At 38.2% G+C, this 21,383-nt stretch overlaps 1 protein-coding gene across 3 annotated transcripts in view; it reads right to left on the bottom strand.

The window, feature by feature from the left end:
* LOC113072140 (serine-rich coiled-coil domain-containing protein 2) overlaps window positions 1-20,129 on the bottom strand; it is a 33,996-nt gene extending 13,867 nt beyond the window's left edge. For all 3 annotated transcript variants that reach the window (XM_026245261.1, XM_026245263.1, XM_026245262.1), the window contains exons 1-9: window positions 19,023-20,129; window positions 16,111-16,402; window positions 15,797-15,990; window positions 9,415-9,514; window positions 6,314-6,419; window positions 4,786-4,930; window positions 4,538-4,603; window positions 3,336-3,434; window positions 2,071-2,184 (exon numbers count right to left, since the gene is read on the bottom strand). In XM_026245261.1, coding sequence (XP_026101046.1) covers window positions 2,071-2,184; window positions 3,336-3,434; window positions 4,538-4,603; window positions 4,786-4,930; window positions 6,314-6,419; window positions 9,415-9,514; window positions 15,797-15,990; window positions 16,111-16,402; window positions 19,023-20,117 — 2,211 coding nt within the window. In that variant the 5' untranslated portion in view covers window positions 20,118-20,129. The remainder of the gene's footprint in view (window positions 1-2,070; window positions 2,185-3,335; window positions 3,435-4,537; window positions 4,604-4,785; window positions 4,931-6,313; window positions 6,420-9,414; window positions 9,515-15,796; window positions 15,991-16,110; window positions 16,403-19,022) is intronic.
* Between the last annotated feature and the right edge of the window lie 1,254 nt (window positions 20,130-21,383).

The following is a 21,383-nucleotide window of genomic DNA, read 5'->3' as shown; positions in this document are numbered from 1 at the left end:
GGCATCAAACCCCCAACTGCTCCCCGGGCACCGCAGCATAAATGGCTGCCCACTGCTCCGGGTGTGTGCTCACAGTGTGTGTGTGTGTGTTCACTGCTCTGTGTGTGTTTTTGTGCATTTCGGATGGGTTAAATGCAGAGCACAAATTCTGAGTATGGGTCACCATACTTGGCTGAATGTCACTTTCACTTCACTTCACTTAATGCTTAAACAAACAAGATACAGCACATTACCGAGTATGTATTCAATGTGCAATTTGCAGATTTCTCTTAAAATGACAGTATAGACAAAATGCGATGTAACAGCTGTTTTACAAGACACAACTGGGTTAAACAAAATATGCTATGATAACTGGTACATAATTAATATACAATATGTCATTTACGCAAGTAGGAAATTTTCCTGAATCAGCATTATTCACAGGAATGAGTCCAATCAACCAGTCATTATCTGCTAATTTTAGGCATTCATTTAGCATTACGGAAAGAGTGAGATCTATGATAGACTGAAAGGAACGTTGTTCCAAGGACAACGAAGTTAGTCCGTCCAGGAACACGTCACACTCATGGTAAGTAGAACAAATATTTGAGTGTTTGAGTTATGATAAAGCCAGCAACCACTGATTAAAAATTGTTAACATGCTACACATTTCTTTAGTGTTTGCAGTTTTGTGACCAGTAATAACTGATCACCGATAACTTAATTCATAATAAACAAATGCAAGGTTCAACTTTTAACATCCCGTCAAAAAACCTTAATTATAAAAAAAAATTATAAAAAAAAAAATTAATATTATCTCATTATTTCCTCACCTCTTTAGATTTCATTAAAAATATCTTCATTTTTTTCCGAAGTCACATGGTTGTGGAACAACATCAGGCTAAATTGATAAATATTCTAATTTTGGGTGAACTATCCCTTTAAGCTAATATTTCCTGCTATTTCTAAGATTTTACAACTTATTTTCTACATTAAATGGATATCTACCCATTTGTCCTGTCCATACCTGCATGGCTTTTCCCCCCAAAGGGTTAATCAGAATGTCAGAGAATGATAAATGAATGGAACATATGATAAAAGTGAATGGGAACCAAGTGCTAAATTTTTTTTTTTAATTACATATATGTTATCCCTACAAATCTTACACTATATTCAAAGTTTTTTAAAACCAGCTTAGTGCAAGAAACAGACAAAAATTTATATTATGATAATTTTGCTTGACAGCTATGGTCACTATTCACTTTGATTATATGGAAAAATCGTCTAAACATCTTCATTTATGTCCCACAGAAGAAAGTTGGTGAAAATTCACAGACTGTAGGAGGTGAAAGTCATACAGAAACTATGAACTCTTTATTTTCAAACACTAACGTATATGCAAACTGAACACAAGTTGCCCTGTTATCTCCAATCCTCAATAACTGTTTATTTCTCTTCCCCATTCCACTTTCAAATTCTCATTCATCGTTTGTTACCTCCCTCAACTCTCTCTCCTCCCTATAATCTCTCCTGATTTCAGCTTTCGCCCTGTGTCCCGTTGGCCTTACTGATTGTGTGCCGGTCCTTGATAAGAACACGTCCCCTGGTGAACTTCTCAGGCTGGGGCTCTGAAAGCTAAACCACCAGAGTAAGTGCAGCACGGCTTCACTTAAATAGATGACAATCATTCTGCACTCTGTAGTAGATGCCCAGTTTCCCCTTGCAATTGCAAATTGGCTAAATCGGCACCTCGGCAAACGAGCCTCAGCTCAGTGCATCCCGCGAGACCGTCGGGCTATTTCACCATGAAAAATGAATGCGAGGGAGGAAAGGATGGAGCAGAGGAAAAGAACAGAAGGAATGTGTCGTCTAGTTTGTCAGCCCTGACAACACATTTGCTTCCCCCTTTTGTAAACAACTAGCCACCTATAAAGCCTAGAGAGGTTTAGAGGGAAACAGGAAATGAAAACAAGGCAGATGGCTCACCAAGGACGCACATAGATGCACTTGACTCACTAAACTGACATTTTGGGAGAGTTTTTGGTGCCTTGATGATGCGATCAAGTAGCCAGATAGCGCAAAAATACTCACAGCAGGGTGATGATGCGGCGGTCGCCACGTCGTCTGAGTGGATTTATCATGATGAGTTCTTTTTCTTTCACCTTTGACCCCTGACTTCTGCTGATGACACTTACATCTCACCGGCTGAAAGAAAAATAATCAAAGCAATAATAATTTGATTTGCACACATTCTAAAGAAAATACAAATGGTTTAAATGTCTTATGCATTCAAAACTTGCTCCCATAATGCTAGAGTGCTGTGCTTAGTTTACAGGGCATTGTTAGTATAGAGAACTTGTTTTTTTATGATTAATAACTATACCAAATTTCTATATTAGCTTATTTACAGCATTCTGATGCAATTTTGAAATCTGAACCAATTTTAAAGAACTGAGCTGTTTTTTACAGGCATAACATAACTTTAAAAAAATATATTATTTTAAATAATTATTTTTACCATATCCATGCAAAGTAGTTTCATAATTACATTTTTGTTAGAACCATTTTTCCGGGGGAAGGGGGGGGGGGGGTAGGGTGACACGACAACTAAAAATCATTAAACAACAATGCATTAGGAATTATTATAAATAATACTACTACTGATAAATAAATATAAATAAATTAATAAATTAAAATAAAGCCATTTATTATTATAAATAATGTTTTAATACATTATTCCTAATAAATCATTACTTTAATGTTTACTCAAAGTAGATTTGCAATCTAAATTTTCTCAGAACTACTAAACTTTAATCATGTGTGTTAACCACAGAATTTGATGTATCATTCATGGCAATAGCACAAGAAATGAGGGAGAGTTTAAATTCCATAAATTTTCTTACCCAATGTATAACTAATAATGAACCTTGCCTTAACCCCCACTAATAACATACGCTTGTTCTAATGTAAGGAAATCTCAATTGCTTTCATCTTTGCTTTGCAATCAGAATAATGCAAAAGAGGTGAGCAAGTTTATTAGAGCTAATGATATAATTGCTCACTGAAGGTGACAGTAATTGGGATTAAAGGCTAAAGTGCACGTGTTGATGCACAATTCGCTGTTTTTATGGCTTGGAACGGTGAAATTAATGAACAGTATGAGATGTGGGTTTGTTCTGAGAACATTTCGTCCTGATTTCACCTCATTCATGCAGACATGGAGTTAGCATGACTACAGTATCTTCTAGCAGACACTGCAGGCTCTGATTAGTCACTCATGCATTATGTATTGTCAATCAATATAAATGGTCAAAATGAGCACAAGTGTGAATGTGTCAGGAATGGCGATGGCTCACAGATTGTTGATGCTGTTGATGAGTGAGTCGTGTAATGATTTTATCTTTATTTTTCAGCTCTTCCCTGAGATGCGCCACCTCCTTCATCAGATCTTCCATCTGACACACAAATACAAAACAAATATTCAATTGTATACACATAAATAACAAAAGTGTACAGAATGGAAAAAGAGATGCATAGATCGGTTGGTGGCCAAAACTGAACTAATTTTGGCCTGTAAACAGATCTGTTTATATGCCAAAACGGAACTAATTCACCGTGGGTTCCCTCTGGAATAATTAATGGCATTTTAGAATAGCAGTTTGCAATTTATGAATATAATAAGGTCTGTGGTAAACATTACTCAAGAATGTGTATATATATATATATATATATATATATATATATATATATATATATATATATATATATATATATATATATATATATATATATATATATATATATATACACACACACACACACACACACACACACACACACACACACACACACACACACACACACACACACACACTTCTTTCTATCTCATAAATTACATACAGCTTAAACGTGAATTATGAAACTGTGTGCTTTGAAAACACAAGCTACTATACTAGGAATCTCATGCACTTATAGTTTTAGCCTTTAAAGTGAAGTGACATTCAGCCAAGTATGGTGACCCATACTCGGAATTCGTGCTCTGCATTTAACCCACCCCAACACACTCCGTGTACACACACCCGGAGCAGTGGGCAGCCATTTATGCTGCGGCACACGCGGAGCAGTTGGGGGTTCAGTGCCTTGCTCAAGGTCACCTCAGTCATGGTATCGAGGGTGGAGAGAGCACTGTAAATTAACTCCCCTCACCTACAATTCCTGCCGGCACGAGACTTGACCTAGCAATCTTTGGATTATGAGTCCAAATATCTAACCATTAGACCACGACTTCACCCACATAGCCTTTATGTAGCAACTTGCTCGCAACATTTTTAGCAGCTTGAAAGTTTATGTTTTAAGATATGAATGTGTGTAACTTATGCTATAGAACAAACCGGCACAATCGTTTCCATTATTTAGCATTTGAAAAACACATTTATAGATACACATTAGAAATTCCTGAGGGAGCCCATGGCTTGAAAATGCCAATGTTCTTTTTCAGGGTTTGGGACAGCAAGCTGGACAGCTCTATTCAGACAGGTGTTTATGGGATGTTACAGACCTTCTGGGCTCTGTTGTCATCTTCTCTGGAATCCAAACTCTCTGGAATAATCTCACCATCATCAATCTACAAAAAAAATATAATTTGTTCTGGAGTTAAAATGCTCATGTTGACAACTTATCTAGTTCTTTTATTATTTTCCTCTTTTTGTTTTACCCTATACCCATACTAAAGCTGCTCAGAGGGTAACAGCTGGGTTTGCATATGTAAGTGCAAATTTGACAGTTCCAGCTGTGTGCGTGTGGTACCTGCAACAGACTCTTAAGTCTGAGCAGCTGTGATTTGACAGATGAGCAGTCCTCCGTCATGTGCTTGAGAGTGAGTTCATCTAGCGCCACTGTGTGACTGTCTTGCTGAACTGCAGGATGGAAGGGCCGATGAAACCCAGCCAGCCTAAAAGAGAGTAAGAGAGAGTTCAGATTTAATAGCATTAATAGAAGGAAATACAAAAAAAAGAAACAATAATCAGCATTAAAGAAAAACTTTCTTGATCTTTGAAACCAGAAGTGATTAAATCAGGGGAAGGTTTTGGCCTAGTGGTAAGAGAGTTTGACTCCTAACCCTAGGGTTGTGGGTTTGAGTCTCAGACAGGCAATACCATGACTTAGGTGCCTTTGAACAAGGTTTTTATGTTCCCCGGGTGCCTCAGCATAAATGGCTGCCCACTGCTCCGGGTATGTGTGTGTGTGTGTGTGTTCACTTTGGATGGGTTAAATGCAGAGCACAAATTTTGAGTATGGGTCACCATACTTACTTGCTTGCTTGGATGTTACGTCACTTCACTTCACTAAAACAAACTGCAACTTTCAAAACTTTCTCTCCAGTTCAAAAAGACTGCATAATCAGCTTCTTCCAAACTTTATGATGTCAACCAGAATGCACCGACTACTTGGCAGTCAGATGACTATTTATACATCAACAACATCTATTCAAAGTTCAGGAAATTGCCATTATTATTTTTAAATCAATCATTTTTTATTCCTGTATATAGATCTAGAAATTAAAGTTTCCTTAATGTTAAGGTTTATTTTAACAACGTCTCTCACAACATCTGACTAACGTGTGGCCTATTTGCATTGTCACGATCAACACTACCATTCAAAAGTTTGGGTAAATTAACCCAAAATACATACAATACATTTATATAGTATATAGTAAATACATTTATAGTGTTTCAAAATACATAATTTTGCAGCCACAGAAATGTTACATTTTAAAATAGTTATATTTCATAATAGTGCTTTTTTTACTAATCAAATAAATGCAGCCTTGGTGAGCATAAGACACTGCTTTCAAAATTATAAAAATTATAAATATAAAGACCCCAAACAGCTTTAAACAGTTGTTCATAAAAGTTGGTTAAAAACAAATTATAAAGCACTATAATCATTTAGTTCTGAGGGTCAGTAATAGGGTACAAAATATTGAAAAAATAAACGATATTAAATTAACTATTAATAATGTTCATGCAAAAAAACAAAAACAACTTATGAATAAATCTCAGAGCAATATGATATCATATAATATAATTAACACTGTATTATACATTTTACAGTTCTATTCCTGGATGCTATATGTATAGTACTCAACTTTGACTAAAATATAATTTATAGTAAATATATGATAATGTATAATAGTATACTTTATAAAATATAAATGCTAACAGCGAAACTTCTCTTGATAGCGGTAACCGCTACTTTTCATAATCCAATGAATTCCTATTCTACATTTTTTATATCATGTTTAATTCAGAAATGTGTGTTCTAAGGCATTTACCTGTTGTCATTGTGAGCATGATCCATTCCACTCCATCTCTGCTGTCTCCTCCTCCATTGAGTCGGCCGGCCTCCCCTGTCAGAGCGCTCGAAGTGGGCCATCCCATCTGCATGCACAGAGGGGTCAACAGCAGTCAATGACAAATAAACAAACGCATTGAACAACTGCCCACAACCCAATTCACTTTTAAACACAATTCAGTTAGTCTCCAAGAAACACTCTGAAACAGACACACACTCCTTGGCTCATCTTTCTCTGGAAGGTCGAGCTCTTAGGAGTTAGATACAAAGCATTCACACTGCCTGAGGCGAGATAGTATCAGGGCAAACTTACACACTAACACACTCTGAGGCACACAAAATCTCTCTGTCTCACACACAAGCTCTCTTTCAATCTTTCTATACACTTCTAGCACTGAATAAGACTAAGAAGAACAGACAGAAAACTAAGCTCCAAAACAGACCTGCTACATTCCTCTCGTCCTTGCTGTCTAGTTCACTGCCAGAGCCTCAAAAACCGACTCGAAAAACAGTCCAAAACTCACCCACACGAATACAAATAACCTTCAAACTAAGAGCAGAGATGGTCTGTTTTGACTGATGCATCCAAAAAAAAAGTTGAAATGCAGCTGGACAGAAATTCCCCAAAGTTAAAAATTCCAAAGTTGTGTGGTGAATAACTCCAAAACTAAAGTACGTAGAAAACTTTCTTGCGACTTTCTCACCGGTCAGCCGAGCATCTGCAAATCCAATAACTTTTCCGCTCTGTTAAATCATGGGTGTATGAGTTTGAGAGTTCTGGGAACTCCCTGGGAGATTTGACCAGAACCAGACACATACAGCTGTAATCCCTGAGCCTTGGGGCCTTCAGAAGAGAAGAGGAACTGACGGTAGTGCTCTCGACCGAAGTCAGCACAGCCCTTGGGCAGGGTCTCCCCTCTAGTCACAGGAACTAGCGTCAAAACAGCAGGCCTTTCTGCCTGCCAAGTAGACGGGTCAGCCACAGAAGGAGACAGACAGACAGGGAGGGGAGAGACAAGGGGGAGGGGGCTCTGAAGTCATCTATTCCCTCCTCTGGCTCTTTCTGGCTCTGCAACCCCCTTCACATGACTGCAGGCCATGATGCCCAGGGCTATAAATACAACCCACACACACAAACACAACAGTGTAAAACTGACCGATTCCCACTGTTGGCTCAGGCCAAAATACTGAATACTGTCAACATGACAAAACACAAAAACCAAGCAAGATGCTCAAAATAAACTTTTTTAACATGAGACAAACAGCTGAAAGAATGGTCCCAAACAGGAAAGGTTTTGTTCTTGCGGTTCCCGTACTCCTTCATTTAAATGTCATCTGTGAAGTGTAATGAAGTCTTTTGTTTGCCATCTCTCTAACGTGGAATTTGTCTACGTACACAAGAGTCTGGAATCTGCACAACCCGTAACCAACCTGTGACCTCACTCGCACACTCTAAAAATCACACTCTGAGATTGAAGAAAACAGGAAGCGACATTAGGACATTCTCTTCCAAAACAGAGTTTATCTGAGAGTCACTCGGATGATTCAGTTGACATTCAGTATTCCTAGCTGGGGCGGTCTTGAATAGCAACTCATTCATGACAGGCAAGTGACACAGGCACTATTGTATGTCTTTACTGTTATTTACTTGAATTTGTTTAACAGTATGTGGTATCACAGGACAGTTAGTGCAATACAGCAATATATACTTCCATTCAAATGTTTGGGTTCGGTAAGATTTTATGTTTTTGAAAGAAGTCTCGTGTTCACCAAGGCTGCATTTATTTGATCAAAAATATGATAAAAACAGCAATATCGTGAAATTTTATTACATTTATAACTGTTTTCTATTTTACAGAATTCATTTGAAGAAAAAAAAACTAAATCACATCACAATTGTCTTTAATGTCACTTTTGATTAATGTGTTTTTGCAACAAAAAAAAATGCATGCATTAATGTTGCATTAATAACTCATTTAGTTTTTTGACAGTATTTGGCAATTGACTTGCGTAGTTGAGCAGTGACAGCAGTCTTCAATGTAACTTGCAAAACTTAGTCTAACACTAATTTAGATATTTTTTACATTTTTTTCTAACTATTGATAATAATTATTCATGCATTTAATGTCCTCAGATTAACTGAAAGACTTAAATACATTTTTATACATTTAATATTAATATATAAATAATTATATATTTATACATTTAAAAACTAATGTCACGTTACAGCACTATTAAATTAACTGCACAGAATCCAAAAGGGAAATAAAAAAGGGAAAGAACTGAAAATACTTGCACATTCATGTGAAATAGGTATTTTACCCTAATATTTTAGGTTAATTTACTATAATGTTTTGCTGGGGAGAAGTAATCATATAAGCCTTAACTCATGATTCATCCATCAAACATATAAAAAAAAAAAAAAAACAAAGCTCCACACTGCCAGCAGTCATATAATAAATAATCCTGAAAAAGCCCTTCCCACACAGTCTTGAAAAATAATACAATAGCTTACCCAGTCATGTCAGATCTCTACAACACTTAACATTCCACAAAACATAAATTCAAATACGAAATGATATACTTAATCCAACTGAACTAATGATATACTGAATTCAATCTCTACACCACATTAAATTCATTCAAATCACACCGAGCTGTAGGAAACTCTGACATGGCCATCCGTACAAAAGCCATTCACATTCAATATAGTGATTATCACTTGCACTTGGCTGTGATCAATCAACATAATGATTAAAACTGGTCAACTATCATTATCTACGCAAACAGAAGATTAATTAATAGATCAAAGATAAACGCAAGGATAATTATATTAGAAATTCAATTCAAGTGGACTACAGTGATAAATAGCTGCTGATAAACTCTGTTGTTCAAAAGAATAAGAGAGACATTTTTCTATTAAGTTATATACTAACCAGATTTACAAGTTTTGAGAAAACTGATGCAGATGTGATTCTGAAGCACACTAGACATCAAATAGAAAGCAGCTTTGGCTTAGTAAATGATTACTGGTTATACTACTCTTACACCGAGTTACACTGTATGTTAGTGTGTGCTAACCATTGAGTAAGGCCCCGTCCTCTGAGAGATCCACATCAAGCATGAGGTCATCATCTTCCAGGTCACATGAGCCAGTGTTATCCAAGTTGTTCAGAATGTCCTGTGCATGAGAAACAACCAATGAGAAAGAGAGAGAGTTTAATAGAAATGGAAAACTGCATTACATTTAACAGAAAAGACATTTGTGGTAATTCACTCGCACTCTTTATGTAAGGACAATGACATAAAAGAAAGGGAATATATACAGCCACCAAAAGCTACATGAATACAAACTAAATGTTTTTGCTTAACATGAAAAGCATATACAGTGGGTACGGAAAGTATTCAAACCCCCTTAAATGTTTCACTCTGTTATATTGCTAAAATCATTTGCTAAAATCATTAAGTAATTTATTTTTTTTGATTTGCTAAAATCATTTAAGTATTTTTTTTTTCCTCATTAATGTACACACAGCACCCCATATTGACAGAAAAACACAGAATTGTTGAAATTTTTGCTGATTTATTAAAAAAAGAAAAACTGAAATGTCACATGGTCTTAAGTATTCAGACCCTTTACTCAGTATTTAGTAGAAGCACCCTTTTGACCTAATACAGCCATGGGTCTTTTTGGGAAAGATGCAACAAGTTTTTCACTCCTGGATTTGGGGATCCTCTCCAGTTCTGTCAGGTTGGATGGTAAATGTTGGTGGACAGCCATTTTCAGGATTTTCCAGAGATGCTCAATAGGTTTTAAGTCAGGGCTCTGGCTGGGAACAGTCACGGAGTTGTTGTGAAGCCACTCCTTCATTATTTTAGCTGTGTGCTTAGGGTCATTGTCTTGTTGGAAGGTGAACCTTCGGCCCAGTCTGAAGTCCTGAGCACACTGGAGAAGGTTTTCGTCCAGGATATCCCTGTACTTGGCTGTATTCATCTTTCCCTCGATTGCAACCAGTCGTCCTGTCCCTGCAGCTGAAAAACACTCCCACAGCATGATGCTTCACTGTTGGGACTGAATTGGACAGGTGATGAGCAGTGCCTGGATTTCTCCACACATACCGCTTAGAATTAAGGCCAAAAAGTTCTATCTTGGTCTTATCAGACCAGAGAATCCTTCAGGTGTTTTTTTTTAGCAAACTCCATGGGGGCTTTCATGTGTCTTGCACTGAGGAGAGGTTTCCGTCTGGCCACTCTGCCATAAAGCCCCGACTGGTGGAGGGCTGCAGTGATGGTTGACTTTCTACAGCTTTCTTCCACCTCCCAACTGCATCTCTGGAGCTCAGCCACAGTGATCTTTGGGTTCTTCTTTACCTCTCTCACCAAGGCTCTTCTCCCCCGATAGCTCAGTTTGGCCGGACGGCCAGCTCTAGGAAGGGTTCTGGTCGTCCCAAACGTCTTCCATTTAAGGATTATGGAGGCCACTGTGCTCTTAGGAACCTTAAGTGCAGCCAAAATGTTTTTGTAACCTTGGCCAGATCTGTGCCTTGCCACAATTCTGTCTCTGAGCTCTTCAGGCAGTTCCTTTGACCTCATGATTCTCATTTGCTCTGACATGCACTGTGAGCTGTAAGGTCTTATACAGACAGGTGTTTGGCTTCCCTAATCAAGTCCAATCAGTATAATCAAACACAGCTGGACTCAAATGAAGGTGTAGAATCAGAAGAAATGGACAGCACCTGAGTTAAATATATGAGTGTCACAGCAAAGGGTCTGAATACTTAAGACCATGTGATATTTCGGTTTTTCTTTTTTAATCTGCAAAAATGTCAACAATTGTGTTTTTCTGTCGATATGGGGTGCTGTGTGTACATTGAGGAAAAAATGAACAAATGATTTTAGCAAATGGCTGCAATATAACAAAGAGTGAAAAATGTAAGGGGGTCTGAATACTTTCCGTACCCACTGTATATAAAAACGACGACTTCTCAGGCCATCTGGATTATTTGAAAATCCAAAAGCACACCAAGGTGAAAATCAATATGCCTCAACAAAACCTCAATTTGTCCTCAGACAGAAAATGAAAGGACATTTCAAGCTGTGTGTCAGAGACACAAGGGGCAGTTATCAGCTATTGCGGTGCTGTTTAATGCATTTTAAAGCGATTCTGAACATCAAGTCTGGCACAGAGAGTTCAAAAGAAAATAAGATCTTTGAAGAAAGATGTTCTCCCAATTCTATGTGCTAAAATATTTTAAGAAATACCATAAAACCACTCTGAATTGATTTCAAAGTTGAAAGTAAAATTTGAGAGCAGGAGTGAGTATAAAAGGCCTGGAACCAATTGAAATATTTAGTTCATTTATTTCATGATTCATCATTTCCAAAACATACAAAAAACACTGGATAGCACTGTCATGAATCTACAGTCATTTAACCATTTATGTGCATGGAGAATGAAATTGCTTCTTGGTGATAAATTTGTTTTGTTTTTTAATTAGTCACTTCACTTAACAAATGCTTAACACTGCACTAATTGCAGGGACATTTTCTATAGATCAATGTGGGGTTAAGTGTCTTGTTCAGAGGTGCAATGCTGGTACTACTTCAGTTAAAGGTTTAATTCTTGCCCTACTGTGTTTCAAACCTGTGCCTTTGTGTTGGCAGCCCAGTGATTAACCATTATGTTGTTTTTAAATACAGCTTTTTAAAATTATGATAATGACAAATTCTAAAGAATAATGTGACACTTAAGATTGAAATAGTGGCTGCTGGAGATTCAGCCTTTTATGTAGCGCATGAATCATATGGACCACATTTTTTTCTCATTTTAGTGCTCAACAGTCCAGGCCATCATTCATTTTCATAATTTTGAAAATAATAGGATATTCTTTGAGAAAAATCTTCTTTTGTGTTCCACAGAAGAAAGAAATGATGTGTGGAGTAAATGATGACAGAATTTTCATTTCTGAACTATCCCTTCAAGCTATGTTAAATACATTGGCTTTCCTAAATGGGGGACTTTCTTGCAAAAATAACAGTACATTATGAAAGTTTCTGCATAATTTCCAATATTTTATATACAGCAGGAGAAAAAAAAACAGTACAAATATGCTCTCAGCATACTTTGGAAAACATTATCAATCATGCAACTGTGAATAAAAACATCTCTTCAAGTCATCTAAGCTGACAAGACATCCTCCAATCCCATCCATCATATAAATATGTACTTAAAAACAGACAGGCCCCTCTCCTGGATGTTAATACATGCACACAAAATGTACTGTCTTACAAGTGTACACAAAATGTGTATTCAAAGCAGCCAGTGTTCATACGCTTCACCTACACATACATAGTCTCGCAGGTCCCTCTTGCTCGGACTCTTCTCCATGTATAAAGGGGCTTAGTCATGGCAGTTGCTTCAGAGGAAATGACATTTCACAGCGCCGGACGGCAGCTTAGATACGCAGCCCAAGCTCCATCAGCACCCTCCACCAGTGCTGAAAGATCTGAAATAACATAGCCCATTTCACACAGGCCAGCGCGAATCAGCCTGGAAGATTGGATTAAAGGTCCCTTTAGAGCCGGACCGATACAGACAGAACCTCAGATAACATTTAAGAAAAGACCTATCGGACAAGCCCAGAATCCTGAACACATTTCACAAACACATTTCATTACACCAAATACAAAAAATTATGTTTTTTTTAGCAACATCATATGACCCCTTTAAACAATGCTCTATAAATCTCAGCTAGTTAATGCAGAAACAGCCTCAGAATCACTTACGGTGTTAAAAACAAAGGCTTCTGCTCCTAGATTAATTAGAAGTTAGTGAATTGGCCTGTAAATGACTCATGCAAGACAGACAATATTTAGAACAAATAAGCAAATCTTAAAAGAGCCCAAAAGGTGGTGTGCTTTTAATAGAGGAATATAACACACACACAACACACAAGTACACAATGTGGAAAGAAACCTGTCTTGTGCCTCTTGAATCTATATTGCCCTCTTGTGGTCACGAGTGCAGAAAGGGTTTTGAAATCAATGCATTTCACAAAGATAACATTTTCTGACATAAAAAAAAAATACATAAAAATAGCCAAGCATGAAAACTAGTCTTAATTCAATCATATGTATTCTCCACCTTAAGACAGGAATTTCTGCATGCCTCACCCTAGCTTATGAATTTTTTAAAATGCATCCAACATTTAAAAAACATACAGTACAACTACTGAAATGGCCTTCATTACACTAATAATAACTATAGGAAACCTAAGGATATTAGTTTATATATATATATATATATATATATATATATATATATATATATATTTACATATATATATATATATATTTACAAGCAAATTGATCAAATTACTAAAAGGATAATTAAATGACTGCAAAAAGAAAAACCTACTGTATAGACAATTTATTAAGTATCATACCCCAGAAGCAGAAACTAAATATAAAAAGTACAAGAATTAATCATTCTTATTTTTAGAATGTGTAAGAAGGAATTACATATTAGTTTATAATAAAAAATATAATAAAACTAATATGAAAGGTTTATGGAATATTCTGAACAGTATTATTAATATTATTAAAATAAAACATTTTAATAAAAATAAAAAGTTACCTGAATTTTAGTTTAGACCTAAGTTTAAGTTTGACCTCCTGCATATACATTGCAAATAAAGTTTGCCATTACATCACCTGCTGAGGGTGAGATCAGGCCTCGGTTTCAGTATCGGTAAGAGCAGAGGAGTCTTAAACTAAAGATAGACACAGAGCAAGGATCTAAAGGTGATCCACTGATGTCAGGAGATCAAATTAATCATTCAATTACTGTGCATGTGACTCCACCTGATTAACACGTAACAGTATAACACAGGTCAAGCAAAGACACTTCATAAACATCTAGGAAAAGTTATGCAACAAACTTTAATAGTTCATGTTTGGTGTTAAGAAGCATCACAAACAAAAAATTCGTGCAAAATGAATTTCTGCAGTACCTACAGTACACCACAAGATGTCACTTAAAGTCCAGCTCAAACTGAAACCGTCCATTGTGTCAGTGGTTCCCAACCACGTTTCTGGAGGCCCCCCAACACTGCACATTTTGTATCTCTCCTTGGTCTGACATGCAGTCTCTACTAATGAGCTGATGAGCTGAATCAGGTGTATTTGATTAAGGAGACAATGAAAACGTGCAGTGTTGGGGGATCATGGATCATTATGTAACCTGAACTCCTCGATATACAACTACATCTGAGGAACAACCCACTCAAGTATAACAACAATGACTCAGCCACTCTAAAATGTATATATGCTGCGATTACATAATGTCTCAAGTCAGAGTCAAGTCAGCATGTCTGTGTGTGTGTGGGTGCATTTGTGCATCTGCTACAGGGGAAGTCTGATATTTCAAATCTGATTACGGTTTCAAATCTAGCCAAACTCTTTCGGCATTACACTGAGCCGATCCGACATCAAGAATCATAGAAAAAAGAAAAGAAAAATTAGGAACAACATCATAGTCTTCCTCAGTGGGATCAAAAGCTGGAATGTTAAGTGGCACTGTTCTGCATTCCCACGTGATCGAGGGCTTTGGAAACAGCACGGAGGGACCCAGAGTCAGACTCATGCAGAGTCACGAGCAAGAGACACAGAGACTAATCCCAAATTAGCAAAGTGATTATTAGCAGGATAGGGACAGAGAGATCCCGTCACACACACAAGGGCACGTGCTAACCAACAACAAGTAGTACAGGAGCGATGGGTTATCGAAATGCACAGCAGAGGAAAGATTATGAACATCCACATAGTATGGAACAGAACAGCCTTCTACAAGACTTGCAGAGCCACATTCAGTCACACTGTTGTATTACATAATGTGATAATAGTTCAGGTGTGCTTAAAATCGGGCTGGTAACAGAAGGTATTATTATTATCAGCCAAAAGCAAGGCATTACCGTTAACATGGTATTAAAATATTTTTTTAATAATATTAATAGTAATAATAATAATAATAATAATAATAATAATAATAATAGTATTATTATAATTATTATTCAGTATTATTATAATTATTATTCAGTATTATTATTATTATTATTATTATTATTCAGTATTATTATTATTATTATTATTATTATTATTATTATTATTATTATTATTATTATTATTATTATTATTATGCAAAAAGAAAATAACTTATCTGCAACAACGAAAATTATTATATAAAGTAATTATAATTATTATATTATTATAATTGTAATTATAATTATAAAAAATTACTAGTTATCTTTATTCACTACCTTTCTTTATATAATTTATTAAATGTACTTAAATGCTTACTGTACATTGGAGCTTATAAAAAAAGTGTATGCTCAATGCATATATGTAAATCCCAAGTTTCTAAAGGTAGTTCAAACTCATTTTGGGAGGGTGTGTGTATACTCACAATGCTGTTGAGATCTGACTCATAACTGCTGCTACGGTGTATGTGTGTGTTGTGTCCCAGCGGCTCCAAGCCCTCCTCATCCCACATGTATGTTCCTCCAGAGCTGTTAGAGGGGGAGAGCTCCAAAGAAGAAGTCGTGTGACGATCCACATCAGGGGACATGAGCGGCGGATCACTTGAATCTGTCTTGTCACCTGAGGACATGGTATAACATAGCATAAAATCTGCATGTTTGCCACAATAGGATAATATTATCAACAATGTACTGTTTGTCAAATAAATGCAAGAATTAGATGAATAATGTATAGCTATACCTGCCAGACCAATCCCAGTCCAGTCCACGGTCTCATTAAAGAATCCCTGCATGTGCATTTGGGTGGGAGTGGCCACAGGATTTTTGTTCAAATGGATGCCATTTTCAGACTGGTCCCCTAGATTATCAAAGTCATCTAGGAACTCTTCACTTGTGTCATTCCTCTCCAGAGAAGATGCAGAGGAGAGAGACATGTCCTCCATTCCCTCTCCAGTGTAGCTGAGGTTCCCATCCAGCCCTGGCTCGGTCACGGGCTCCTCTGGGGAAACTGTGGAAACTGTGGAACCTGATGCCTTTCCACACATACAAAATGGAAATAAAACTATTTAATTGCAATGAAGTCATGTTTCAATAGTGTGACTTCTCTGTGGTGGCACCAAAATACAATTTTGCTCCAGTAGAGCAACTAATAGTAGGGGTGCTCCGATTGATCGGCTACTGATCACAATTGGCCGATAATCACTTTGGCATGATGGATCGGCGGTCTCTAAAAATGCAGATCTCATAAAAACGATCTCAAGCTGATGACGCGCCTGCCATGAGAGATTTGGAATGACATGCAGCAGCACCATCTCAGTCTCTGTCCAGTGAGGGTGAAATAATTATGATTTCTTCATTAAATAACTGATTAATTTGTAAAAGTTTCTCTATGAGACAATTTTACAAACAGCGTGCGTGAATAACCGCATGCTCTTTGTCTCTCAAAATTCAAATGGCTTTGAATCACATCGCGTTTGTACTGTAAGTTAGCTGCACACTGCACAGTTGACACAGGAATTGTCACTTGTACTAACGAGGAAGTCCTCAGTAAAGTTTATAAAGTGCATTTTTTTCTTTGCAATTCTTGCAAAGAATCCATTCAACGCTCACGCGCTCATGCACACTTGCAGCGCATACACATTATAATGCTTTAGGAGAAGTGCGTCTCCAGCAGTGCAAAAATAATTTCCAGTGGGATCGAGTGAATCCACAGAAAGCTGCAGGCCCAGACAACATTCTAGGATGAGTGCTCGGGGACTGTGCTGACCAGCTGCCAGATGTTTCACTGACATCTTCAACATCTCCCTTAGCCAGGCTTCAAAAAGACCACCATCATCCCAGTCCCTAAGAAGTCAACAGTGACATGTCTCGATTATCTACCTGTAGCACTGACTCCCATCACTATGAAGTGCTTTGAACGTCTGGTCAAAAAAACACATCCACTCCACTTTGCCCTCTTCACTAGACCCTCTACAGTTTGCATATCGCCCCAACCGCTCTACTGATGATGCTATCTCCTACACACTGCACTCAGTGTTATCACATCTGAACACAAAAGACTCATATGTCAGAATACTCTTCATTGACTTTAGCTCAGAATTCAATACAATTATTCCACAACAACTAGGGAGTAAGCTTTCTCTACAGGGTCTCTACACACCACTCTGCAACTGGATTCTAGACTTCCTGAAAGAGAGACCACAGTCAGTGCACATGGGTGGCAGAACATCAGGCACCAACACATTAAGCACAGGGGCCTTTAAGGCTGTGTTCTCAGTCCACTGTTGTTCAAGCTGCTAACACACAAATGCACAGCCAAGTCAGAATCCAACCTTGTTGTCAAGATTGCTGAAGACACGACAGTAGTGGGCCTCATCAGCAACGATAATGAAACGCCATAAAGAGAGGAGCTGGAACAACTGGCGAGCTGATGCTTCAGCAACAATCTGTCTATCAATGTGGATTTTTGGAGAAGTACAACTGATGATCTTCCCTTGCTCATCAGTGGCTCTGCTGTAGAGAGAGTCAGGAGCATCAAGTTTCTTGGTGTGCACATTTCTGACGACTTCACCTGATCCATCAACACCACTGAGAAGAAGGCACAACAACATCTTCACTTCCTGCGGAAGCTAAAGAGAGCCAGCCTCCCACCACCCATCCTCACCATCTTCCACAGAGGAACTGTGGAGAGCATCCTGGCCAGCTGCATCACTGTGTGGTTCGGTAACGGCAAAATAGCAGAATGCAAGACCCTCCGGCGCATAGTGAGGACAGCTGAGAAAATCATAGGGATCTCCCTCCCCTCGATCAAGGACATTATCAGGCACGCTGTGTACACAGAGCCTCCACCATTGTGAAAGATTCATTTCACCCCTCCCACCATCTGTTTGACCCTCTGCCATCATGCAGAAGACTACGCAGCATCAGGACCCACACAGCAAGGTTCTGCAACAGCTTTTTCCCCCAAGGCTGTCAGAATCCTGAATAAGCTGATGCCACCCAGCATCCTACTACCATCATTAACTGCCTTCCTACCCCATGTCTACAGGAAAGAAGGGGGAAAAAAATAACACTCCAATGGACACTGCACTTTCACTTGCACTATAGACACTCTTGCACAACTGCACAATGGTCAGTTTACTTACATCCATACTCAACCCACCCAATGTGCACTAAAAGACACTCTGTGCAAATGCACATATTCTAACCTAATATCTGCTCACAAGTGCACAAGGACTTTATTCTTAAACTCTAACATTTCTTACATTCCTACAATTTCAAATTTCTACCTCTGACACTTCTGCCTTGTTATATTTATTGTGCTCATCATGTTTAAACACATAGAGCAGCTGTTACTAAACAGGGCCATTATTAACTGAGAAGATGCGCAAATAAACGCTGAAAATGAACGTGGATTTGCGAAGCTTCTCAGTTAACAATGGCTCTGTGTAGTAACAGCTGATCTATGTGAAATCACGCACCTGATGGAATTAACCACAGATTAGAGAACCGGCTTTGCTGACGAGATGCGCATAACGATCGGCCGATCATGATCGGTGCACCCCTAATCATATCATTCAATATATTGTCCAGCCCTAAATCCAAAATATTAAATTATGCATGGTATTGTAAATTATGGAATCAGACACTTACGTTCTTTGTGGCACAATGAAGCAATTCAGGAGAGAGGGGCGGCGTTATAATGTCACGAGCCACTGGGCTCCTCCCAACCACTAGAGGGAACTGCGGTTTGGCAGGAATTGGTCGATTTAGCCTGTAGGCCTGTGATGAGGGTTTTGTCAGCACAGAGTTAGGCAGAAGAGGCCTTTTTATGGAATTAGGTGGTGTTAAACTCCCTGAAGAAGGATTCTCAGAAGGTAGTCTATCTGTTATCCCCTTTTCAAATCCCAAACCAAGCACTAGCCGGCCTTTACTCAGACTCAAAGGAGATTTGAGTCCAAGTGTTCTCGGAGGACGGAGCTGTGTATTAGCTAGCGGTTTGGCCAGCTCCACTGCCTTGTTGAAAGAGAAGGAGCGTGTCATGGGTGCGGATGTTTGCGAGGGCAGTTGCTTGAAGTGAGTGAAGCTCTGAGAACGCACCAAGTAGTCAGGCACGAGTGACTGTCGCGAGAGGCTGTCATTGGACTGGGACAAACTGTCTTTAGAGGTGCTTCGAGTAGAGTTGGAGTTCGCCCTTGATCGCTGAAGCCCCGAAGAGCTTGCTTGGCTCGGTGAATAGCCCAGAGATGAAGTCCCATTTTGAGTTGGCTTGGAGCCTGAGCTTTTTTGGGATATGTCCTGACTTTTGGAGACTGTCGTGATTTGAGTAATTTTGGGCTTTGGTTTAGGACTCTGGATGGATTTAGGGGTTTTGGGTGCAGATTTAGGGCTTCCAGTGAGCAATGAGGAGGCAGACCTGTGCACTTTGGTTGTGGGAGTAGAAGGGCTTTTTAACTCCCTACTTCCTGTAGAATTTTGGGAACAAACTTCTTCCCTCTCTTCTGGTATCGTGCCCTCAACTGTGTTTGAAGGGTCCACCGGCCCACCACTATCCTTTCTCCATTTCATGGAGAAGGAGGAGGCTCTGACCACTCCATTTGGCCTAGCTGGGGGATTCTTGCCATCTTGCGTGAGAGCAGTCTGGGCTGTACCATTGGGAAGGGATGAGGGGGTACCACTGACAGGACGGGCACCAAATTTTGGCAGTCTAGACACCATGGAGGACTTACTGAGGACCTTCTGTTCCATCAGCAAACAGTAGAGTCATGCATGAACAAAAGAGACACCTGAAGAGAGAGGCACAAAAAGAGAAGAGCATATTTTTAGTGAAAATAATCAGTCATCTAACATGTCCTTATTAAACACAAAATACTTATTAACAAAATCATTTATGAGTAAAACATCTAAATTTAAACATCTAAACAGAACAAATATAGTACATCAACAGAACAAGGTCAGCTTCTCATAAGTCATCTAAATTATCACATTTATAGTACATGGACCTCTGACACCTAGTTTTCTCATATAAAATATAAAAATTTAGAATTAAAATACATTTGTGTAAGAGAAAAAGAAAGAAAAACTTCAGATGGAAAGCTGATTTACTAGGGAGACACTTAATCCTTCACTTTAAGTCTGTAAGGGGGTCTGCTATTCATATGAAACCATTTTCTGCAATAAAATACTTAATTACCCTTAACCTCCTACAAAATAGCCAAACACAAAAAAAAGTTAGAAAAAAAAAAAAGCCTTTCAAATGTACATCAAAACCTACTTCCTGTTTTACCATAGTTAGGGCATGAAAAGAAGTGGCATGGTTTTGTCTTATATTCTGAATGGAATATCCATAGTCTACAGTTTTTTTAACCATCATTATGTGATCTGGTTGGAAAGTTTCAATGCACGTGACAGCACAGTTAAATCAGGGTGAGGAAACAGGATGTGTTTAAAGAGATGAGCAGGACTGAAGCTCATGACCCTTAAAGATCAACCGTCCTCATGGTGCTGGTGCATGTGTTTGCCACGAATGGCATGTGATGTCACTGGAGACAACAAAAAGGATATTTTAAATGTATGTATGGTGATAAAATAATTTTTTCAGACATAAAAGTCGGGACCAAAATGAACCCTCATTAAACACTATTGTTACAGTATCTGCAGCTGGCTGCTGACTAAGTAACTGCAACACAAAGATATGTTTAAATGAAATTCACTCATGTACTTTCCAATGCTTTTTTTTTTTTTATATGCTACTGTTTAAATGGCTGGTAAAAATATTTATTCACAGAACTGTAGAAAAGTAAAGAAGTTTACTTGTAGACAGATCAGGAGTAAAAATTATTTCACTCTTTTCCATATCGATTTCTTTTATTTTTGGGGGGTGAATTATGTCAAAGGCTAAAAGGAAACCAAAACAAGTGAATTTGAGAGAGATTTTCTGGGCTAAAAGCCAAATCCTGACCAGATGAATGGAGCCTCTATAATGTCCAATCTCATTCTGTCCTAATCTAGTTG

The sequence above is a fragment of the Carassius auratus genome, unplaced genomic scaffold (genome assembly GCF_003368295.1).
Source record: "Carassius auratus strain Wakin unplaced genomic scaffold, ASM336829v1 scaf_tig00008542, whole genome shotgun sequence".
Taxonomy (NCBI): domain Eukaryota; kingdom Metazoa; phylum Chordata; class Actinopteri; order Cypriniformes; family Cyprinidae; genus Carassius; species Carassius auratus.
Note: the sequence above shows the minus strand (reverse complement) of the source record. Positions and strands in the feature narration are given on the sequence as shown.